Here is a 26,861-nt window from a genome sequence, read left to right as displayed (position 1 = left end):
GCGTCAGCAAGCGGCAATTAACCGCATGAATTTTTTCTTGAAAATTTTGGAAACTCATCGCGCCAATATTTTACGATATTGTGAGTGTTCGTAGTAGATAAAACTACCAATACTAATGCCGAGATCATCGCGCCAACATTTTATGATATTGAGGGTGTTCGTAGAAGATAAAACTCTTCAATACCAATACTAATGCCGAGATGATATTAGTCGAAATTTTTCGAAAATTCGTCATACGGTCCTCCATGAGTTGTTCTACGGGGCAAATGTTGTTTGGTATGATTCTAGTTTGCGATCTACGGTCATGCGGCTAATTTCCGTGTTTTGAATGCCTTTCCCCTACACACGCGCGTGTTTTCAGAACAAAAACTATGCCACACTGTTAATGAGGGACCCAGCTAACACATAATCAAGCCGCTACCTTCTAACCACACAGGCGCGCCATCTACGCCATCTACACTGTTCTCTAATATGAAACTTGGTTCGATAGTGATAATGTGGCTTCGTATCAGTGGGTAGATGGTTCAAAGAAGTGTATTCTTCGTGTTCTAGTAGGGGCAAAATAATAGTTCAAATAGTTAGCGAGGATTGTTTTGTTCCAGCTGATTTGGCGGTATCAGCTGAATAAACAAAAAATCGCCCTATTACTATGATAACATGATTTCTTCATTATTTGAAAAGTATTCTGCCTCATGTTCTACCTACTTACCGATTCAGACAGTACAATTGAATAACCAATTCTTCATTCGATTAAATTAAATTCTTAGTAATCTATATTCGCACTCTGTGTACGTCACTAGTCGGTTCGACATCAAATCAAAATAATGCTTTAGAGCCTCACATAATGTGAAAAAGAGAGTAAGAGAGTCACATCCTCCTACCCCTTTCCTTCCCAAATATTCTTGTAGCACCACTACCAATACCTTAGAATAGTTAGAATATACAGGGTATTTCTAAATTCGTGCGACAAAATTCAGGAAGTGATTGCTTGTATAAAATTAACATGGGTCATACCTTCAAGGCAAAAGTTTAGGAATCAGTTGTTTGCTGCTTAACTTATATATAATTTTTTGATAAAGGACGACGAATGAGTACTTGAAGGATACCACACTGAATTAATCAAAATTGAAGCACTCTTATTGGAACACTATTACAAGTAGTTACAATCATTTTAATATAAAAAAGATCAAGAAAAAATTGTTATATGGGAGTGAATATAAACTTTCCCTTCTTTTCACACATCTCATTACTAGAATATTTTGTGATGATTATATCCATAAAGAAAAAATAATTCCCTGGAACAATTTTAATTTCCTTTCCTTTCAATCAGTGCCAGAATATCCCCCAGCATCGAAAAGAAAGGAATAATAAAAAATTAAAGTGGATGTGGAGTATTGTTGTTTTTAATGTTTTATCTTTTTGTATAATACCGTTCATTCAGCTACACCCTCACATACAAGGGTTAAGTCTTCGATTAAACTACAGAAGGCGTCAAATATCGGGGACTTTCGCCCCTAAAGATCTTTGTTATATAAAAGGGAGGGTATACATAAGCTCAAATTTCTATTCAGATGTTATTTTGCATGTGCTTGTTTGTTGTTTCTTCAACAACCCCTCATGAAGAAAATCAGATTTGTTGTTGCGCGATGCGTGTTCAGGAGTTTTTGTAAATATTACAAAAAAACAGTTTATATAGCAAATAAAATCTTTTTCCTATTACACTATATTCGAATGTCTATCTAAAAACCAGATTAAATACGATTTAATTGAAATTTATTATAAAGTGACATGAAACTCAAGCTTTTCATGAAAAGCAACTAGAATGATGGAGAATTTCCAATTTAATTTGAGCCTCAATACAAAGAAAACAAAAACGTTGCACAGGGGCATATGCAGTAGCGTTTTGATGAAACTGTTAAATTACATTCTTCTAGAATGTTAAAACAAGAACGAAAAAGGAAGTCTTCGAATAGGAATGTCAATCAATTTTGGTACATAAAAGCTGGAAAGTCAATTTTAAACAGAATGCAGTTCGGTCAGTGGTGTAGACAATGGTACATATCAAATTCCATGAATGGCGGATAAAGCATTAGGACCTGCTGTAGGCATATATCATTTTGTCATCATTGTTGATGGTAATTCAGTTTAACGGAAAATTCTAAAACAGGAAAATGTGAATATACATGTTTCCATTGATTTTTTGTACGTGAACCGTATAAAATCGTGTAATACACGCTTCGAATGTGATAGCTCTGTATAAACATGGACATTCTCCTCACAAAGGTTCACGTATTTCGACAATTTACAAATGGAATATGGAATAATTTTGAGTAAGATACTCAACGTATTTTTTAAAAAAAAACTATCAAATTCAAAGACCTTTATATTTGTACCAGTCATAATCTACCTACTCACAGGCTTTCAATAATATTCGATAATTGAGCAATATTTCCAGTTTCTTGTAAACGATAATGTTTCATTTCATGATAAGTGGATATTTGGAGAACATCCAGCCTCCAAAGAATTACCATCGGCTGATCAATACCAAAAGCATCCTTACCATGTCAATATCAACAAATGAAGGCAGGAAACTAGGACTTCAGGGAAATCGGTATCATATGTACATTGGTTTTCCGGAATGATACTACAGTTGTTGACATTTCAAAGGTTATTTAGAATGAGCATGATCTCTCCTATCACGTTTGTATCAGTAAGGAGAAACACTGGTTAATATAAACTTTACTTATATTTTGAGCTTGTTTATCATTTGAACTTCATTGATAATAAGACTCATGTTGACGTAAGAGTTCGTCTCAAAATTTCTTCCAACCATTTGTTAGATTACTTTGAAACGTTCTGTATATCATTCTTCGATCTGACACTCTCTCATCTTATTAATTTTATTGTAATAAAGAAGTTTAAATATTCACAATTAAATATTTTAGACATGGCAACTTGAAGCCATTTACAAATTAAAACTTTTTATTGTGCTTCCAAGTACAGATGAAATGCCACTAACAGAAAGTTGATCAGTCCTATATATAAATTCCTATATATTTAAATTCAATCAATCAGAAATACTCCATCTATTGACATCGAACATACTTGATTAGATGGACTAAAGTGGAGATAGTAAAGGGTAGATAGGGACGCGGGGGTCTTATTGTTATCTAGAGATCCGGATTTTAATCACAAGGGTATCTCTTTCCCTCGATACGCTGATATGTGAAATTAAACGTCATTCATGGGATATTGTACACTTTTGACGTGGCTTTCAAACTCAATAATTAGCTTTCAAATTGTTGGATTCGGCAATTTTCCTTTGCTTTTTGTAATGTTTAGATTTCGAACGTTTCACGGATTATTTTAAATTGTAGAAAATAAATTTAAAGTGTAATTAACTTTAATTTCATTGAAAGTATTAACTGAATATATCGCATTATAGAAAATTGTTTTCTATAACACAGAAACAAAATCCTAACGGAAGTAATAATGCACTTATATGATAATGTGTGAAATAATCATATCAAAAAACATCCAGAAAAAGGATAAAAGAGCTAAAACCATTTGAAAATGAGAAGTTTCGCTAAAAATAGTGTCAAACAAAAGATTTCAATACGACCATAATATAAAACGACCATCATTTTCGTCAGTATCGGAACTGAATAACGTAAAAGCTTCCAGAATGAGCTTTGTTCTTTCAAGCTATAGGAAGAAACGTAAAAGTCATACAACAACGAGCTTTTTCAAATAGAAAAAGGTGCATTGTTGTTAGCGAACGCGTTCTCTCGATATTCATTCTAAGAAAGAACTGTGGCTGCTATTTTCTGTAAAGAATGTAGCTGGCGCATTCAGCAACTCTATTTTAGTCTCTTCAGTTTTAATAGAAAATTATTCTTATATAAAAGCAACGAAATGTATCCGTTTTTTATTTCAATTTTACTTTGAATAGTACATTTCCACAATGAGAAAAAATTCAGCGACTATAAACTGAAATGAAATACTTGAAAATAAATTTTTTTCACTAAACTGTATTGTAATATGTTTATAGTTTCATATGAATAACAAATTTTCAGTTTTGCTAACCAAAATGTAATATCAGAATTAAATTCCTAGAATTATTATGAAATTTGAGGTGAGAAATATATTCTCACTATAAACTCCGCAATTTTGGACGCTCAATATTTTTCTGAAAATGGAAAAAATTGAGTATCAAGTTGACATTAAACTTTTGGAAAGCAATACGCGTACGCAAATAAAAGAGGAGTAGACACTGTTGCCGGAGAATCTGCATAATCATTTACGACCGTAGTATTTTGGGCAGCTGAATTCAAACGTGTTCATATCCGCTCAACTGACGCAGGGGAGGATCCAGGGAGTGGTGATCAGAGCGATCGCCTCCCCTCTAATCAACTATCCCGACACGAAAAAAAATTAATAATAATAGAAATCGAAGAATTAAACTTAGTTTAAAATAATATTGGTTTATTGATAAATAATATTAATAGTATTATATGACAAGTCAATATGATAAGTATCAATAATGTTCATAATGATAATTATTATAAGTATTATTTCATTAAATTAAATTAATAAAGTCCTGCCCATTCCAGTGTTATATCAAGCACATGTTAAAAGGACTTTTTTGTGCGTTGATCTTCCATGATATTTTTTTTTTAGTTGTATAATAAATTATAGATGTCAATAATTGTTATTGAGCAATTATCAACGATTAACTACTACACGGTTTTTTCTTTCAATTTTACAAAAGCTAATTTTATAGTGAAATGAAGAAAAATATAAACCCCAATGACGCTTCTCATGAAAATTGATAGTAAAGAGCTATTTATGGAGAATAAATAATTTTTAAAGATCAAAAAAACAATAAACGAACGAAACACAACCGTCAGCTGATCACATGATTACCGATCTTCCAGCGTAGAAAGGATCACATCATGTGACTACAATCTGATTAACTCGACTTGTTTCCGAACAACAATAAACTCGGTCCGGGTTCGTTTCGGAACATTCAGATCATGATCGAATTAATCCAATCATATTTTCCGAAAATTCCTTGGCAAGATGATGAAAGACTCAAAAAATCAGATTAATCCCGTACAAGAGCAAGCTGATCTGTACTGAAAGAACCAAGTATCTATCTGTTGTTGTTCTTGTTGCTTTAATTAATTTTTAAGGATTTAAAAAGTGAAGTAATTAGATAATGACAACAAAAATAATTCCAGAAATGCCTGCAAATGAAAATATTCATTTTCAAAACAAAAAACTGATACTTTTATCTTATTTTTTTCCGTCAAATATAAAAACGTTCAAATATGAAATAACGTGTTGATCACTCACGTTTTTTGAATAATTATAATTTTTTATTTATTTGAACCAACCGACACATTTCGATACTATGAGATGTCAATAAACAAATTGTAAAAACTTGATAGATACAGCTTAGAGTTACAGAAAACATTTGACTTTTTTAGTAATTTTTGGTTGTTGCCCCCGCTCCTCAACACTAATCGCTGGATGTGTCACTGAACTGACGACGAGCATTCAGGCCAGTCAAAAGTTGCGAAAACCAGCGATCTCATTGAAAAAGATCATCAAAATGTTGGAGGTCAAGGTTAGAAAAATAAAAGAGGCTATCAGCATATCAAAAGAATTATGCATGCGTAAGCTATCCGCGTGCTGGGTGCCGCGTTTGCTCACTTAACCTAACCAAAAGCGCATTTCTCAGGTCTTATTGATGTTTAATTTTGTTCATGGTCTAATTTCAAAAAGTAAAGGGAGAAATAGCGAACTGTGCATGAAGAAAAAGAAACTGGTTGTCTAACACGCCAATGGATCTTTCCTGTTACATAACCTTGAGGTTTTCCTTGCAGGAGAGAGATTGTCATCTGACGAGGAGCAATTATTATTTAGAACTTTTAAAAAGGCTGGAGCAACTCTAAAACAGGTTTATAGACTTTAAAGGAGAGTATGTTGAATAATAAGGATGATTATGGAAAAAAAGTCGTGTTTCTTTGCAGGCAACCCTCGTATTATAAAACAAATATCCACCCTACAGAATTAAAAATATTAAAGATATTTCTCATGAAGTTCCCAGCCAATATAATAGTAGTATCATACTTGTATAACTTTCTTTTTGAGAAACACAATAAAACTTACGAAAAGAGAAAATAATGAGCAAATTTTTATCAGAGACACTATTCGCGTATCAAATGATCTCAAATGATTATAAATATTAAAAAATGGAAAAGAAAAGGTTATATGAAAGACAAAATTCCAATAATTTTCATTATATTTATTCGCAAATAGATTGATACTTGTATAATCAAACTAGAAACATTAAATGCGCGTGGGACTTAGTAAATGAAGTCAAGAGATAATTCACCAAACGTACTACAAGAGCCATTCGAGATTTTCATTTCTTATTGGTTGGAAAAATGTGGATGAAGGGGTGGAAAGCTCATCTAAATATTTAAGATGAAATCAAAGAATATGTTTTCATAATTGACGTTGAAAACAAACGTTCTTTTTCTAATTAGTGAACTTAGAGGTTGACAAATATAAAATTTGTTCGCACCCAGTTTACCTTAAATCTCACGTGTTTTTTGTTAAGTTGCTTATCTCGTTTATTCATCGGTTAAAGCCATTGGTAAATGATTCTTCCTGAATAATTATTCATATCAATTTTCGTGATTTGTTATAGCGTGCCAGAGAAGACGTAAAGAGGGAGCGAATGTTTAGAACACGATTCAATTTGCACAAGCCCATTCTTTGGATTGCTTGCCTACAACCATCTTAAATGTATGATCCCGCCTATTAATGTCATGACGTAATTTTCGAGGTGTGTATGTATGCTCCATACACCAATTCATCCATTATATCCAGAACATTCGCCCCAAGGAATCACCCGTGAAAAATTACCTCAATCTTTACCACTACCGAGCTGACTCGACGTTTCGACACGTCACAAATCTTAATATGTGCATTAATATGTCACTGGGAAGGCGAAATCAATTTATTTTCACCTTTCATCGCTAAAATCGTATTATCATTTGAAGTTTGCTGAGAGAGAGAAGGAAAATTTATCATGCAAATGAAAAGCTGCTGTGGCGCTGATGTTGGTATTTGCGGATCTTAGAATTAGAGCCGTATGGGCTTTCTATGAATGCCAGCATAATGTACGTCTTCCTAATGAATTTACTGCTTATAATATATTGTGTTGAGTTGAGTATTCGTTCGATATCTCCTTTCAGAGTTTATTCGTACCCGTAGAGAAGGATCTTTCTACTAATTTTATTGAAAATGATTCACTACAGGTTTCGAAGTATAGAGTACATAAAGTGATTTTCAGCACGAATAAGTGACAAATTGTACATGCAAATTATATAAAATATTACAATAAACATAATATATAATACCACATAATATTTAATCAAAACATTTCATTATTCTATAGGACAGAAATTCGAACAAATCACATTATATGTCCCTCGTTAATTGTGAAACTAATTTTTTAACAATAAAACGTAAAATAGCGAAAATACATATATATTTAATAATAAATATTTAGAATCACGTATATAGAGTCAAATATGAGAAAAACAGAAAATTTTTAGGAATAATTTATATACATAGAAATAAGAAATCCATCAGTAATAAGAAAACCTTAACAACTTAAGAAAAAAATAATTTTTTTAGAAATTTCACTGTAACTATATGAATAATTCGAATTGATGCTTTTTTGTATCATTGAAAACAGATTGAATTTTGATATTCAGATGGTAGGTCATCATATAATTATTCATATAAGTATCAGAGTTGTCAGTAGCAGGTTATTTTTGGCTGTAGCTTTTTTGTGACGACGAGGAAATACTCATACAAGAATTGAGAAGTGTAACTCAGAACAGTGCTAGACTCATGAATACTAAAACCTAATCTATTACTGTTTGGGAGCAAGACAGTACTTTCGATTTTATATTTCTTCTAAGGGCCCCTTTTCCCTGCCTTGCTATAGGATTCTCTCTTTCCCCAGCTTTGATCAAACTTTTATAAGCTTCTACGTTGTGTTTATTTCATCACCTTTACTTAGGAGTTTTCTACTCTTCACCTTCCTTTAATCTGTTGACTTCCTTGTCTTTCAACACTAGCAGCACAAATCTCCTTCCTTACGATTATTTTTCTGATGAATGTTTCAGAGATAAGCCCCACCACCTATTGTGCGCGATCATCCTGAAGGTGCGCCCACTAAGCACATCTGAACATCCCAACATTCCGATTTTTTTTACAAACTATCAGATTTACCTCGTTAGGAATTGCCTCAGGTAATAATTTATTATACTCATTATACTTCCTTTATTCCCAGTCCTTCATGCTCCTGATTAGGGTCCATCGTCCTTCAGTTTCGCTACTCCATCTATTCTGTCACCTTCAGAGAGTATGTGTTTCTAAATGTTCTTGATCGGACAAAGACTTGGAATTAGTCGAAATGTCAATTTTTATGTATCTTTTAAAATTTATTGAAAAAACTAATTTTGATACAGACGAGACCTAAAATATATATATATATATATATATATATATATATATATATACAGAGAGATTTTAAAAATTTTTAAAGCCAATTAATTCAAGAATTTCCAATTGGACAATTGAACCGCGTTGAAGCAAATACATAACTAGATTAAAATCGTTGCTGTTCTGCGAAATGATGCTCTATTCGTTGATTGAAATGAACAGTGTTGAGAAAATGAATCAGCATAGGCGCCATGGGATTTTCTGGTGTTGAATCCTTTAGAGACGTAATCAAGATAATGCATGCCAACGACAGAGCTGTAAAAAGGATAATTGGAAAGGTTTGTTGGGTCTATGTAAATTTTATGCTCGTGTCACAACAACAATGTATATAAACTGAAGTGTCTGCATATTCACTTGTTAATGAAAGAATTTTCGATTATTTTTTTCAGAAAATGTTTGATTAATAAACAGTAATTTAATGCAATTAAAATAGAAATGGCAAATTTATTTTGTTGAAAAAAACTGGGATTGAAGGCGGATAAACGGTGTAAGTAATTTTCAGTTGAAGGCTTTTCGCTACGGGAATCATCTTCCATCGACTTCTTCTAAAAATGTCTCAAACCTGCAAAATCCCTGTGTTCTTGACAAAAGACTCTCCCCGTAGGCCTGAAGTTTGTATGCGTTTCTGTTGTGTGCCCAAGTCTGGAGTAAAATCTGAGAGCTCAACTTTGCTCGAAATTAATGTCATTTATTTTAAAACGCACTTCAAAATACGCTTTCACATACACAAATACATCATAAACGTCTATTGAATGTCCACTTTTCGTACTTATAAGTGGTGGGCTCGACTTATTACTCGCATTATTATTGACCTCACACGTCACAGTTAGCCACAATTGTTTGGATCTTCGAAAGACTTCTGCTTTTAATACTAATCTAGTCTTGTTAACCACCATCAATTATTTAGATCTAAAAATGCATTCAAAGATTAGCCCCATAAACTTAACTTATATAATAATTTTTGGAAAATTCCTTAATTATTTATATTGAGGAAGCAACATTCGTTTGAATTCTTAATGCGATTGAACTTTTGATAAAATTTTAGCTTCTTTATATGTAACTTTACATTCAAAGCAATGCATAGTTGTATTCGACAGTCGTCGCGTAAAAGAACACGGATTTTATCAACCATTTCTGGAAAAGTTCGGTATAATTCGTTTTTGGCCACTTTTAAAAACAGAGAACCACTTACAAAGTGATTACATGGGACTAAACATTTTTCTATTTAATTTTTTCGGCGTAACAGATCAAGAACAAATACAGTTTTGTCTTCTCCCAAATTTACGTAAAATTTTGACAGATGGTATCAGAGTCATAGAGAATACTAACAATATAATCATCGTAGTACAAATGTGAAAAATCTTCATCTACCAATAGATACAATCTTGGCATCGGAGCCATACATATATTTAATCCTAATGAATGTTTGACCAAGTTTCACGCTCCTAAAAATGTTAAAATAACGTTAATGAATTTATAATATCTTAATATAATTATAATAATTATGTTCAAAATCGTATTTATTCGAAACATCCGGAAAACATTAACATGTTTTGAGTGACATTGACAATTGAATGGTTACGACTAACACCAATCATTATTTATATTTCGAGTTAAATACAATAGAGATAAAAATTATTTTAATAAATATAACACGTTACACACAATAGTAAATACACACGCATTTACCGAAAAAATAGCTTGGACAATAACATAAAAATGATTGTACTATCATATTTCTATATTATTAATGGTATTTCTTAAAGTTATCGAAATGTATAGGAAGTAACAATAGAAATAATAACACCAAATATTTAAAATTAAAGTTAAAATAGTTAAAAACACTTTGACAGAATTCATATTTCAATATAATAATCATATAAATACAGGGTGTTGCGTCACTTGATGCAAATAATTCGGGAGTGAAAATAATGCTGTGACAAAATTTGAGTATATTTTCTAAATTATACATTCGAACATTATGAATTTTTAATGGATGATTAAGTATGTCCATGTAGTGTGTTTGACGGATTAAATAATTCTACATTACTATCTGAAGTCAACGGGCGGCTCATGCCCAATGGTTAACAATCCGTAACTTTTACAGGGACAACCTCTACAATCTAAAGATAGCAAAAATGGATTTTTCAATTGATTTTTCAACAAAGATGTACTCTTTGTTCAATTTGTTTTGTCAGTTTTCTTAATTTATGTAGACAAACATGTTTTTCATAAGCTGTGATCAACCCTAACAAAAGTTCTACTGTCGGGTATAATTCTGCCCATAAAGCGTTCTGGCTTCTGGCAAGTTACCAGAAGCCAAACCAGACATCAAATTCATGCTGGCATATTCTACCATTGATGACAGTTTTTGAAGAGATTGAAAGCAAACTGACAGTAAAAAATTAGGGTATTAGTTCTCCAAGAAATGTTCAACAGTATGCAGTTCAATTATAAATTGTGTTTTAGTACCTCGTGTAAGTATTTTCAATGAATAATTACAATTTATGATAATTTTCTTTAAACTCTCTCTTTATAGCGAACGGTTTCCTTGGAATGTACAACAATCAAAAAATCTACATATCTCCTAAGCCATAAATTTTATCCAATTAAACAAAGAGTACGTTTATGTTTAAAAATCGATTGAAAAATTCATTTTTGCTATCTTTAAACTGTATAGATTGTCCCTGTCCCTACAGATTGTTAACAATTGGGCATTATTTGCCCATTTCCTGTAGATAGTAGTGTAGAATTATTTATTCTGTTAAATACACTACATGTACGTATGTTCGAACGAAAGAAGAATGACGAATAGAAATTGTGACACATAAACGTATACAAAAACAAACGAATCATTCGTCATTTTGAAGATAAATATTTCAGCTTTCTATTGACATATTATTATCTCTCATACACAAAGTATGAGTACTACTATTTCTAACTGCATGAAATAATAATCCAGATCACTGAAATCTTGTCTCTATCTTTGTAGCGAGTAAAATTAAGAGTTGAGGAGTACTTAATTGTTAAATTCCATAGCATTTAGTCGGTACCAGTACTGCTGGTTTCAAATAAGATTATTTTCGAAAGATCGCTTTTTTGGGTTATAAAACAGAGTTGATAACTTCAAATGTTGATATCTCAGGAATAAGCGCACGTATTAACATGAATCAAAAGGGAATCTAGAGGGGAATATCTGCTATTTTTGAGAGGCTTTAGAAAACTGCGCTTACTTGCAGGGATTTTAAATAAAACTCAGTCAGTCTTGTAGTAGCTGGAAATATAACTCTGTCGATGTTTACTCGCATTGCATCTTATCCGGGGGAAAATAACGGCATTCAAGAACGGGGAATTCCACACTGTGACGTCCACAAAGCAAAAAAAATCGTAGGAGCAATTTAAGTTGAACTTTAGGGACAAAAATTGCTCTATTTACTAGCCTAACAAGGGCTATATTGTGCTCTTCTAGTAGGATGACTTAAGACATAATTTCGGCTATTTTCAAAGATTTCCAAATAATTGGCGCATTCAGCAGACGAAACCTTTAAGCAACAGTTATAAAACTCTAGAGGAATTATTTGATGGCACATACGCTACAAATTCAACACGTTCTGGAGCGGACGCCATGTTTGGGAGCTCTTTTAATTTGTGCTAGGTTGCGAAACTTGAGAAAAGTGAACAACTGAGACAGAGACACAGCCAAACTAGATGAATTATTCTCTAAAATTTCGTTTTGAATTATGATGTCTATTTAAAACTATGTGAGCGATGGATACTACCTCGTAATTCTTTAAAATGCACCTAGACAAAGTACTATCACTTTATAATGTAACCTAACCAACCAAAACAGCCTGTCAAAAACTAACAAATGACAGAAAACAAAATGGCTTGACAGCGAATGCTCAACACGTTCCCGATCGCTATCGCTACCGCTATCGATTATTTCGATTCCTCCAGATGTATTAATTACGATTATATAATGAATGGGCCGATAATAGTAAATCATTTATCTCGTTCAATTATTGTAAGTAATTTATAAAAGATTTTAGCGCGTTCAGAGTCATTGAAGACCCAATTGCTTCGCTTATTTCCAAACGTGAAGCCATTCCACAACGATTCGTTGAGATTTCAAGACGTTTTCTGACTTTTTGATGTGGTTACTGTCCCAACACACATTACTGGAGCCACCAAAAAATCGAAGTGATTAAACCACATTGTCAAGCGTATAATTGCTTATCTATACGTCGCGTCGTAACTATGATCAATACGTAATTTCTATTGAGTAATTTTGTCATGAATTATATAATCGAATTGAAATAGAAACAGTAAGAACAGTAAGATGACCTAATGAAAAAAAATGATAACTGTTTTAATATAAATTTCAATTATTTTATTGAAAAAACTATTCTTCCGAAATTGGAGTGTTATCTCTCAATCTTCGATTCACTTGAGATATTCTAATATCACTGAATATCTTAAATAATGTTTGAATAGACTCAAAAATTCATTGTAGTCACAACGAGCTTAATGAACATTGTAAATTCTGTCTGAATTCATATTTTCAGTTCCATTTAATTTTTTGTTTAAAATCGAGATGGGAAATTTCAGTAGAGCACAAATTTTATTTAGCTCAATTTTAATTTCTTAGAACAAATTAACTCATAGAATCACAAAAATCAATTTAATCCATCGGCCTATATAAACAGGTTACATAATAATTATTGTAAATAAGTTCGGAACATAACCATACTATATGCACAATTCAATCTCTAACAAAAGCATTTTTTCAGTATGACAATAGATATTGGACAATACGTCATTGTCAATTGCACAAAGAGATTAAAATCAGTGTTTACACAGCGTTAAACGCAGGCAGCGTCCATTCGATCAATTTGTATCTCGACGCAGTCTATTTTCATGGCGCCTCAAAGTGAACATATTAAAAGGCCAATGAATGCGTTCATGGTATGGTCTAAGATGCGAAGGAAAAGGATTTCCCAAGTAAGTAATTCCTTATTTACTTAATACTTTATTTAATTTCAAAAATTATTTTGCTATATAGTAATGATATTATTTTAAGATATATTTATATATATATATATATATATATATATATATATATATATATAAAACTTTTTACATTTTTTTATCCATAATAAGCTTCTGTTAATGACCACTCTTATTTAAAACACGATACTAAAAAAATTGAATTTTTTAATAATATTAAAATCATATTATACTGATAATTTGTATAACCATATGTATTTTTTTCCTTTTCTTATTTCTTAGACCTTTTGATAGATCAATGCATCTAAATGTTCTTGATTTTAGGTCTCTTCTGTTTCAAAATTAGTTTTTTTTGATAGTTTTTGTTTAAGACTTTATCAAAATATGATATCGACACTGACAATTTGCTTATTTTTATTGATCTATAGATCACCTTCATCATGAATATCAAAATAAGGATAAAATCAACTTAGAACTTAGTTCCAATAAGAAAAATTAATTTTTCCTTGGTTTCCCCATCTCAAATATATTGAATTTATTAGAATTAACAAAATAGAGCTATAAATTTTACTTAAATTATTTAGATCTTTTTTATCATTTATAGCTTTTCCGTTCTTATGAATGTGAACCATTTCTAAAAATTCCCTTTTTCGTGTATTAGATTCCGTTTCAAGAAGTTTTGAATCTTTTTGATTGAATTTATGTTTTTTTGATATTTCATGGTTCGTTAATGCAGTTCTATTTTTTTTATCGTATTGATGACCTCTTAGTCTATTTTCTAAATACTGAGATGTTTGCCCTATGTAGACAGCGTCACAATTAGTACAAGACACTTGATATATAATATTACTTTGTTTTTTGGTGTTTTAGATTTTAATTTAATGAAATATTTGGATAATGTATTATGTCCTCTATGACTTATACTAATATTATATTTATTGAAATAATTCGATAATTGTTGGGAAAGTCCTTGTACAATACGATAAAAAAATAGAAAAAATGTGACAAAATTCATAGCCCCCTCAAAAGGTGGTAACAAAAAATGAGTACTTATTTTGTCCAGTAAAGCTAGAAACTTAAAATTCTTCAATTTTATTCCTCTTGTGAAGGACTATAACCATTGAACCATAGGTACTTCTTCAGTACTTCTTCAAAATTCTATTATACGGGAGTAAAATTAGCAACATTACTTTATTTCATATCAAACATTTTTCTTAAAATTAATTCTTATAAAATGAAATTATAACTTTAGCGATCACTAGTAATTTCATGAAAAAAATAAAAATTCAATTTTAATCACAACCTCTTAAGGAGTGGGCTTAGGAAATTTTGTTATAGGAAAGACCAATCTAAATTTAATACGAACAATAAATTTTGTCGTATGAATTTAGATGAGAAAGATAAGAAAAACTGAAATATATCTAGGGGTACTTTCGACTACAGAGATGAACTAATTTCACCCAATCAACCGATCCTTTTTTACTCCTTTTGCCTTGCTCTGCTTGCTACTTTATTTTTGCCTTTTCACATGCTTCTATGTACCTTCAACGTCTACAAAGTTACGTCTACGTCATTATAATGCCATAATTCAACTGTCTCTTTTCTATATTTTACTGATTATTAGTCATTTTCGTTTCTGGTTCTGCTCCATTTTTCTAAAACTTCTCATCTCAATATTCTGTTACATAAGTGATTGTAGGGGTAATTATTACACAATACATTCTTCTTCATTTTAATATCTACTAGTCACCTCATCCGTTACCAATTTTGTAAAAATACATCAGTATGAAAGTGATAATATATTACAAAAACCTTCTGTCCCCTTCAATAATGTTCAATGATCAAATTTGCATCTTCTTTTCTAGCAGAAATTGTATAGGTACTTTTCGGAACAATTCAATCTATGCAATTAGTCTAAATTTAATTTTAAGAGATAGACCGTCACCATAAACATATGATACTTAGTTTCAGACAATATATTACACCCCTAGTGAATACGTCTTTATCGTTAATATCTGTATTATTATGTACACATACCCTTTAAACTTCAAGTTATTGCTCTTATTATTCCAGGAAAATCCACGATTACATAATTCTGAAATCTCAAAACTTTTGGGAGCTGAGTGGAAGCAGCTTTCCGAATATGATAAAAGACCTTTTATAGATGAAGCAAAACGTCTTAGGACTCAGCATATGCTAGAGCACCCTAATTATAAGTATAGGCCTCGTAGAAAATCCAAGATTATGCTAAAAAATTCAATTCCCAATCAACAAGAACAACAATTTCTTGAGAAGAAAAATATTTATGGACAAAATGGTGAGAATTTTATGAAACATGATTCCATATTTTTAGCACTTTTATACATTTTGACTAAGGACCCAGTGCGTTGTCTTACTGATGAATCACATTTTTATTTATCCGAACATATTGATCTACCAACCAATGAACCAATTATATATTGTCAAACTCATTAATATTAATTTAATAATTACTATAACGAATTTGACAGAAGCTAGTATTATTGGCCTTAAGTAGTACATTTTTTTTGAAATTTTATCATTTTATTACCAATAACAAGAATATTCATCTCATTCTAAGTATAAGTTAATCCTAATACCTTAGGTCAAGTCTATTGGCCACACTTTCTTTAGTCGTTTTTTGTACATGGATTCTAACCTTTCTTCCAATAGTGGCTTTGGATGAGTTCATAAGGCTTTGTGGTCTTTTGTTGTCATTTTATCTTTATTGGTACATCCAGATCTATTGGACTTGTGTACTTCCATACATACCATGATCGATATATTTTGGACTGAGCTATTTTGATCTGTTGTACAGCCACATCTCTTTAGGTTTGATGATCGTTTTGTGAATTAGGTCTTCGTTTTCCAAGGGGACTTTCGATGTTTTCTCCATCTGCCAATGCAACTCTTCTATTTTTGTGTCAACTTTTTTTACTGATAAGTTACTAATAATTGGGTCTTTTATCCAAGTGGACTCTACGTATTCGACACTGACTTCTTTATTGTGATTATTGAATGTGTGCTGGGGTTATTGACCAAAGAACCAATTGTACAAATAAGAGAATATACCATTTAAATCATGGGAAATTTCTGAAACTATCCATGGTATTACGACATACTATTTCTTATTCACTATTACCTCTACACCAACACTCACAATTCCACACGGGTTTCAATAACCAATTTATCGTCTTCAGAGACCAAAGATAAATGTTCACCTTATGGAATCGGTCTTTGAAGACGATAACTCAGTTATCAAAACGCCCATCTGAAAATATCATTGTGAACGTTGTGTAGAGGTGGTAGTAAACAGTGTGCTCAGTTGATTCCATGATGTAAAGACTGTGTTCTTCCCGAGGGCTCATTTTCGACTCGTTATGCGAATCTCTAAAGAGTCAATAAGAATTCGCTCCCAGATTGGCGTCGTTTTGGGAGTGAATTCTCATTTGCTGCTTCCCAGCTGGTGCGCTATAGCACACCTTGTAGTCTTTACATCATGGTAGATTCCATATAGTTTAAATATATTAAATTGAAAAAATTGTCACATTTTGAATTGATATTTCATACCACTTACTTTTAAATCAACAAATCCTTCTGTCAGTGCTATCAAAATATCGATTTTTAATTACGGACCTGTATCCTACATTAAAAAGAACCACTGGATAAGATATAACACGATAACATTTCCTATGACGATTAAAAATTACCTATTATGATGATCAGCAATCTTTTATTGCTGCATCTTATCTAAACTATGTACTATGGTTTGAAATATGCAAAATGTGATAACAAAATACAAAACGCAAACAAATAAATGATTATAGTGTCAATAAAAAGATCTATTAAATATACTAAAATTATTTATAACTATTTAAATTGCCGTCTGAGACTGCTAATACCAATGTATTTTTTTTTTCGAACTAGCTTCTGACACAATAGAGTCACAATGGTTGAATTTATTAGAATATTACTGAAACAAAGTCGCACTCTCGGCCTGAGAGACTATAGAGCATTTCTTACCGTTAGGAATCAGTGGATATCAACAAAAATCTTAATTTTCATGAACAATAAAACAAGAAAAAACCTCAACAATTTCATTTATTTAATAATTTTGTCCTCGTTATTTCTTAACAATTATCATAATAATTGGTGTATGAATTGAAAAATGACCATAAATTATTGATGTCCATGGAAGCCAATTGACGTCTTTTGTCATTTGATGTTGATATAATGTCTATTGACGTCGATTCACGTTTAATTTTTCACGTCGATTAATTTTTTCTTAATAATGCCGATAATTTCTTTCGTTTCGACACATCTACAGCTATACAGGAATTAAATGCTCGCTACATGCTTCCTGCAAGGAGATATCACTGCTACAGACGAGCGGACAAAACACTAGTTTCACGTTATAAAAAAATTAAGTTTCTGAGCAATCATAGAATCAATTAAGATGCTTTAGTTAACAATCAAAATCAAATAATAATTAGTGACATTCCGAAGTACGTAAATTATTTTACATTCATCCTGTATAAAACATATTATTGCTGTGTTTTCAACACATATACGAGGCATATCAATTAAATAACGAGAATTTATTCCCTTCGCGTGTACTGGCAGCTCTGAGATGTTGCACGATTGTTCAACGTATAGATTCATGCTACAGAAATTTCTAAGTGGAACTTCTGTAAATTGCGTTCAAGCAAAATTAGTGCCGCTAAAAGTGAACAAAAAATTGTAATTAGATTTTTTACAAAATTACAAATATCGGTGAAAAATAACCAGAGAGCTGATACACAGTGCGCACAGCAGAAAATGTTGAGCGTTGACGAGTGTTAGTCCGTTCAGCTCTGTGCCCGATTTATGCGTGTGAGGACAAGGCACGGGTGGATGGATTCCTCACCTCGAGAGCGCGCCAGCGCATCTGTCGATAAGAATTTAGTAACTTTGGCCTAGTAGACACATTGCAATGCCACAACACCCTCCGTATAGTCCAGATCTGGCTGCGACAAACTTCTGGCCAATCCCTAAAATGGAAGTGTCAATGGAAGGGATACGGTATGGGTCGATTGAGTTCATTTACCAGCAGAAGATGGTGATTTCAAAGACGTTAACATCGGCAGGCTTCCGGGCTTGCTACCAAAAGTGGAAAGAACGGTGAAATTATGCATGGTTACCCCCCAGTGGTTAACCTATCTTAAATTAAATGTACAAATTTTTGTAAATACGACGACGTCTAATTAGATCTAAAATCGAATAAATAAGTTCACAAACCACACAAAAATTTACGGCAAACGCATGCGTTTACTCCACGGTGGGTAGGTTTAAATGGGAATCAGCTGATTTTGACAATTTGTCAGATTGGTCTAGTGTACATCTCCTTTTTCACTCATATGTCAATGTCAAAAGTCCCAATATGGTCTTGTTTAGTGTGTTGTACAGTTTCGTTGATTCATTCTCTTTAATTGGGAATATTTTCATTGAAATAATTTATTCGAGAATTACTCAACTATAAAACATTATTTTGAAGAAAATTAATAATGAAAAATCAGTTATATAAGTATAATGTCGATCTGTATTCAAAACATAGAAATTGTTTTCATTATCAATCAAAAAAACTCTAAAGTAAGTATATAATTTTATAAAACTTCTCTCTAATTCTCCGATTTTCAATTTAAAACGACTTGTATAGTATCAGTATTATTTCTATTTGAAAAAAAGGGCCCAATTTTATCAAATTTCACTTCCTTTATAATCAGTTAGAGAAAATACGAGTATGGGACCAGAAGTACTTGGCCACGAAGAAAACGTAATCTCCTTTTAGCTCCATACACTTTTCCCAGTGATGTTCAATAAGTTCGATACCCTGTTTATAATATTAAACGTCAAGCTCCTAAAACTAGCTATTTACTGGCGACATCAACTCTTCATTGCTGGAAAATATCTTTAATGAGCCATTTTTTCAATTCTGGGAACAGAAAATATTCCGAGGGGGCTAAATTCAAACTTTAATTCATCAATTTTGGCCAATGCAATAACGGATGTGTGAGCTGGTGCATTCTCTTGATGAAACAACACATTTTTCTTAGCCAAATGCGGCCGTTTTTGCTTGATTTCTTCGTTCAAACGTTGAAATAAGTTTGCATAATTCTGGAACGCTCTGTGCCTTCTTTAGAGCCTGTTCTTCCTTTTCAGTCCATTGTTTTGATTGTTTTTTTGTTTCGGGTGTGACGTGATGGACCCACGTTTCATCTATGGTTATAACATTGCCCAATACTCGATGGAAACATCTTCATGACGCTGTTTTGTTCCGCACTTTTTGAAATGTCTACTATGTCTGCTAGCTCGCGCAATTACAGTCGACGATCATCCAGTACCGTTTTGTGGATTTTCTCGTCGTCACCTCTTTTGGTCAACCACTGCAATGCTGATCTGTGCCTAGTTTGAACTCTACTCCCCAATATGTTATTATTAATAACGAAGGAGCAGTCTCACCCAGAGTAGAATCTAGTTCCGCTTTTATATTGGTTGGTCTAAGGCCTTTCAAATAAAAGTATTGTATCACATAACGATAATCAATTTTTTCGATGAAATTCACTGAAAACGTTCTCTATTGATGGCTGTCGAACAAATACTAAACAACGTGGCATCTTCAAACTTGACACATATATAGGTTGTGTACTTTCTAATACAGTAGTATTTCTCAAGCAACCACCGCCATCTCTAGGTCAGGCCAAGTACTTATGGGACCGTCCTCGTAGAATAGATAGTACATTAGAAATTATCTCAACGTCTCCTTGTTTTATGTACAGATGACGCAGAATATTACCAAATTTTAATTTGAAGAAAAGAAGGAAAGTATTTAAAATTCATTTTTACCTGAGAGAAAAATAAGTAAGTATTTCTTCACAAATATAGAGAAAAATATAATTTTTTCTATATTCTTGTACATATCTGTGCAAATATGTAGGCACTATTCAAATATTATTCGTACCATTATCATTATTCGCATTTTTTCCTAATATTTTCTATTTTCTAATTATTTGATTAGAAATATTGCTATTTTCAGAAAATCCGTATGCGCTGCCTACTTATCCTCCTGTACCTCAGCAGAACGGAGCACACCAACCCTACACGCTATCGTTTACTCTGCCATCTTCAGAAAGGATATCTTCAACCTATCAAGATTCCATTAGAATATCGGAGACTCGTTTGCAAGTACCCGAAGAATTTCCATCATTCGAAAACAACAGTAATCATCCAAGAGAATATCTTCCACCATTACTGCCTTATTCCACACTACAGAGCAATCTACATCATAGTCCCATATTAAGAGCTGCTTCCGTATATGGTTACCACGATTTATCTTCTAGTAACACGTTGCCGTTATATTTTCCACATATTTGAAAATTTTGGCTATTAAATTTTCATATTTATCATGGATTTTATATATTCTTTTGAAAAAAATTAACACGAGAATTGATTCGACCAATAAAATTGGATGCCAAACAAGTTCTTGTATATGTTAATTACTGGCAACAATTTGGGGGAAAAATTAATCTAATTTCTTTCTTAGATAGAAAATGTAAGATAATTGCACTATTATTCACTTTTAACAGAATAATTGATTATTAAGTGTTGTAATAACTCTCAGTTGAACAGATTCGCAATTTTCTCAAAATTCGAACTACATTCTTTTGGAACAGTTAAAGTATGTTTTGAAAATATAGGTCTTCGAATATGAAGTTTTTGGCTCATTTGATTAGAAAAGTCATTGATAATTAGTATTTTAAAAGTGTATATATAATATTTTATCTACGACTGTTGTATAATATACCCATTACACTCTCGACCTTAATAATAGCCATTAATCACTGCTGTCACAGGCTTCCTTGATTTTGCTATATTATATTATTTGATTACAAAAAATCGGTTCTTATAAATTAAGCATGTAAAACATTACTAAATATTCTCAATATTGTTCTGTACATATGAAAAAATTAAATAAGTAAAGTTTCCTAAACCAGATTCCGGGACCTCCATTTTGAGGGTATAGAACATTAACACTGAGCTGTCAGCTGTCAGATTCATGTGTTTGACGTATATCTGTTTCTCAACGTACCATGGTGTGTGAAACAATATATAAATTGAAACAGCTTTTGAAACAAAATAAATTTGTCCGAAAACTGTCAACACTATTGTGTGTTTAGATTTTTGAGTGTTTTAATGTTTTATGTAAAATTATGTTTGAAAACCAACTAAAGATGGATATAGGAAATGAAAGTGAATTTTTTTCAACATCACCAGATATTAATGAAGCTGTTGAAGGTGCATGATCAAATTTATTGCTGGAAAAGTAAAGGAAAGTATTGAAATTTTGAACTGGCAACAGAGATTATTAATAACTATAGATAAATACCATCGTATTGTAAGATTAGATACCCAATATTTGTCAAACTAATACATAGATTTTTGTTTGAATTATTTTGGATATATTATATTATTTTTATAATTTTCGATAACTATGTACTGTCTTTGAAAGAACAATAATATATTTTATGGAATATTTCTTAGTATATAATAATAGTATTTCTAATAGTGTAAAAAAACTTCCACAACAATATTTAATAGTCGTGGATAAAGTATAGTTTCGTATATAATAAGTTATTATTCACTCGATCATTTATGCTTCACCTCGTGAAAAATAACCTCTATTATACACTCGTGAATAATTTACTAGTAATAAAGATTTGATAAACAGTATATCTTCCTTTATATCGAAAATAATTTCATCCCACGTTTCTTTAATTCTTCCAATGAAGACTTTTTTTGTTTCATTTTGTCTGCCCGACTCATAAACTGTATCATTCAGGTCAGGAGAATATGGTAAAACCAAAATATTGCCATTATAAATTCGAGTCCATCTTTTCATTTGGAATTAGCCCAAATAAATTAAAAATATTTTGAAACGCATTTTGAAGAAAGAAATCGCTACCCACATCTTCACTATATAAATATAATAATATATAATATATAAACTCACATTGTAATAGCGAATCAAGTTATCAAGGTACTGTTCGACGAAGAAGAAGACAATGATTCGTTGTTATATTTTTATATTATATTTTTGAAGCAGGAAACTTGAAGCGACTACCAACGAACTATATACAACTAGTAGTATCGATATTGTTTGATGGTAATATGTTCAGAAAGTACTTTCGGTTGAATAAAGCACAATTTGAATATTTATTAAATTTAGTTAAAATAACAATTCTAAAAATGGAACCAAAACTCTAAAAGAAAAAATATCATCCACATTAGGGTAAGTTTTTATAGCTAAACAGCTTTACAAAAATAGTGAATTTTTATAAGAAATCTTTAAGATAGTTGAAAATAATTCAGTTGAACTATTTCTGTGGACGTGATAAATCAATCAAATTATTCTATATTTGGCTTTCAGGGATTAGTGATTCGGTGCTCAAATGACGTTGTGTTCAAAAAAAAGCTTGTTTATATGGAGTATCATGTTCATTATCGATATCATTCATCTCGTATTCCCAGTTTCGTATGTTTTCTAAGAAACAACATTTGTGCAAAACGATGATACCGCGTCAACTGACTCTTGGCTACTTTTAAAAGCTTGTATTTGAAATTGCCTGTTTCCATTTCATTCTCCCAGAAATTGGATAAAACTGTCATCTTTTGTTCCTCTTGGCATTCATTCGTATTTGTTTGTTATACCTCTCTCCAAGTTTCATCTTTGTATGAATGTGAATTGGATAGCTCAGGATGTTGTCTACGTTTTAATTTTTTCTTAATTTAACTAGTTAAGGTCGGAAAGGTTTCCCGTCTCCGGTCTCTGTCTCCTGCAATGGTCGCCCACGATAATTGATTCAGCCTAAAGATAAGTTGGAGTTTCCGTCTCTAACTGTAACACCTGTTCAATTCTTGCAATTCTTACATTTCTGACCATATCATCCATTCCAATATTGTTGAAAATTAACTTCGGTTTGATGATCCGTTCGAAACAGCTGGAAAACAAATATACATAAAATTTTCAGAACATTAAACGAAAATAATGTCACACCAAATAAAACTATTTTATGTCACCTATATTCCATCCATGCAGATTAAACAGAAAACTCTCCCTTACTATCAATTAAATAACGTTAATAGAATTCAAAGACTCACCCTCTTCGCCAATGCCAATATAATATAAATTCAACCTTAGTATGCAGCAGGAACAACGGAGATTCTCGGGGGATTTCTTATCACGCCTCCGCAGACACATGACACGTACGTTGTCACATTTAAGGCTGATAAGCTGTCACAATTCTGATGTTTCTAGGCATACCTACATCGTCAAGTGGGATGTTTTCAATACGGTTATTTTTATTTAATTGAAGTGAATATGCTTATTAAACCAGAACGATTACATTGAAGTTTTAACCAACGTGCTAAAAGGGCAGATCTTATTCCAAATTTGTAATGATCCGTTAATAACGTTCTATGACTTATAAGTTAATATCTAACTAAGGATATTATTCAAAAAATTATTTCAGTTCAAATATCAAAAATGAAATTAGACAGCTACATTATCGCTATATCAAAACACACTAATTCAAACACAAGTGGTGGAAGAATACAAATTATTTATAATATTCTATTATGATCTAAAATATTGATGTTATTTTGGATATTTGACGAATACAAAATTTCTACAGTAATGAAGCTAAATACCTCATTAAATTGAAATTGAACTTCAAAATACAAACATTAAAATTGAACCACCACACAAATAATAACAACAACATAGTACAATGTACGAGATGCCAGAAATACTACCACAAACTAATCAACAGCAGCCATACAAGCAACCCAGCATACAAAAAGCTAACCAAATATATATACTAGCGCAGAAAACAAACAACCAAAGAATTCCAAACAAATCATACGCAGAAGCAGCCAACAATATCCCACAAAACACCACTGGATCAACAGAGGAGATTAATACAGTGACACAGTTTCTCAACGAAATCAAAGCCATGTTCAACCAACTAATCCAGCAAAAGAGCATGGTTTTAAGCATACTAACAGCAATCCTCAATAAATTTATTTCGTAATATTCCTTAGAATAGCACAATGGAACGCCAATGGCTTAGAACAGCATAAATAATAACTCAAACCGTTTTCAACACAAAACCAAATAGATATACTACTTGTTAAGGAGACACATTTCACACAAAAAACAGATTTTAAAATACCAAATTATCTTGTATATCACACACACCATCCCGACTACACAGCACATGGAGAAACAGCCATATTGATAAAACATACAAACAAACATTACGAACATCTAAACTACCAACAAAATCATCTCCAAGCTACCTCAATAAAAGTAACATCCTTGCCATATGAACTCACAATATGCACAGTCTATTGCTCACCTCAGTATAAAACGAAATGATCTCGAAGAGTTCTTCAGCACCTTAGAAGACAAATTCATAGAAGGAGGTGATTACAACTGCAAACACACCATGTGAGGATCCAGACTGTGCACAACTAAAGGAAGGGAACTATACAAAACAATGGAAGCTACAGGTACAGGTATCCGACGTACTGGCCAACTGACCCTCACAAAATTCCGGACCTTTTGGACTTCTTTGTTACAAACGGAATAACTTACACAGTTATGACTTAAATTCTGATCACACGCCTAGCATTGCAACCGTTGGACCGTCAATCATAATTAGAACACCACCACAAAGATTACACAACTTTAAAACAGACTGGGAAGCATACCGTAACTAAATCAATGGAACGGTATATTTACCACCACCACTCGAAATAAAGAGACTAATAGCAGAAAAGAGACAGGCTCGAGCAAGATGGTAGAGGAGCCACATTCCTGCAGACAAAAACAACTCCAATCACATGCGCAATTTGAGGAATACGTATCCAAATTAACAAGACCAGATAATTCCATTTGGATGCCAATAAAAAATTCAATAAATCTCAACAGTCCCACCCGTACGAATTAACGAACATGAAAAGTGGACTAGAAGTGACAAAGAAAAAGCAGATTTATTTAGAAATCATCTCACTACAGTCTTCTAGCCGCTAAGCCACGAAAAAGACCAAGAAGTAGAACAAAACTTAGCAACTGCAATAAACCCAAGAAGCCCCATAAAAGCATTGACACCAAAAGAAGTACACAATGAAATAAAATTACTAAACCTGAAAAAAGCACCGGGCTCTGACCTAATAACCGCCAAAATGCTGAAAGAATTGCCACAAAAAGGGATAGTCATCCTAAAATACATCTACAATGCAATTCTGAGACTCGGATACTGGCCAAAATCATATTGATTGGTAAACCAGGCAAAGACCTAGCCAACGTGTCATCTTACCGTCCAATAAGCTTTCTACCTACAATGTCCAAACCCCTTGAAAAATTACTCCTACATAGAATAACTGAAGACTTACCTCCACAGGATTGGATCCCCTGCCATCAATTTGGATTCCGACAAAAACATTCGAGTGCAACAAGTCGACCGAGTCATGCAGAAAATAAATAAAGCCCTAAAAAACAAAGAATACTTCTCTGCTCTTTTCCTTAATATCGGACAGGCTTTTGACAGAGTGTGGCATCAAGGGCTGCTATACAAAATATACTATATAATATGCTATACTTCTGAAATCTTATTTAACCAACAGAACCTTCCAAACAAAAGTTAATGAGGAAAAGTCCGAAAATTTTACTATAGCAGCAGGGGTGCCACAGGGTAGCATACTAGGCCCGCTATTTTACATACTGTATACATCAGATATAACAGAAACACAGTAACAACAACAGGTACTTTTGCTGACGACAAAGTCATCCTCTCTACTGATCAAGAACTACAAACAGAAACAAAAAATGTCCAGGCTCATCTTGACCAAGTACAGGAGTGACTACAAAAATGGAGGATTAAAGTTAATGGGACCAAATCAATAAATGTAGCATTCACGCTACGTAAGGGTACATGTCCGCCAGTTAAGTTCAACAATACAGAAATACCACAAGCAGATAGTTCCAAATACACACCTAGACAAAAAACTTAACTGAAAACAACACATCACAAAAAAAAAGAAAACAACTTGATATAAAAGCAAGAGAACTACAGTGGTTGATAGGAAGAAAATCCAAAGTCTCATTTGAAAACAAAGTCCTTATTTACAAATTTGTCATCAAGACT

The 26,861-nt window shown here is 32.3% G+C and overlaps 1 protein-coding gene across 1 annotated transcript; it reads left to right on the top strand.

Annotated features, from left to right (window-relative positions):
- The first annotated feature begins 13,449 nt into the window (after positions 1-13,449).
- Positions 13,450-21,036, top strand: LOC130904087 (sex-determining region Y protein-like). The gene is made up of 3 exons (XM_057816648.1): positions 13,450-13,593; positions 15,673-15,916; positions 20,690-21,036. Exons 1-3 carry the CDS (start codon positions 13,510-13,512, stop codon positions 21,025-21,027), a joined length of 666 nt encoding a protein of 221 aa, XP_057672631.1. The 5' UTR covers positions 13,450-13,509; the 3' UTR covers positions 21,028-21,036.
- The last annotated feature ends 5,825 nt before the right edge of the window (positions 21,037-26,861 follow it).

Source organism: Diorhabda carinulata, chromosome 1 (genome assembly GCF_026250575.1).
Source record: "Diorhabda carinulata isolate Delta chromosome 1, icDioCari1.1, whole genome shotgun sequence".
NCBI classification, from domain to species: domain Eukaryota; kingdom Metazoa; phylum Arthropoda; class Insecta; order Coleoptera; family Chrysomelidae; genus Diorhabda; species Diorhabda carinulata.
This window is presented reverse-complemented; position numbering and strand designations above follow the sequence as displayed.

Bases quoted from the DNA above. Each gene is read 5' to 3' on its own strand.
- LOC130904087 (XM_057816648.1), top strand. From the start codon at position 13,510: ATGGCGCCTCAAAGTGAACATATTAAAAGGCCAATGAATGCGTTCATG. The intron at 13,594-15,672 runs GTAAGTAATTCC...TTATTATTCCAG, and splicing joins GAAGGAAAAGGATTTCCCAA to GAAAATCCACGATTACATAA. The intron at 15,917-20,689 runs GTGAGAATTTTA...TGCTATTTTCAG, and splicing joins AAATATTTATGGACAAAATG to AAAATCCGTATGCGCTGCCT.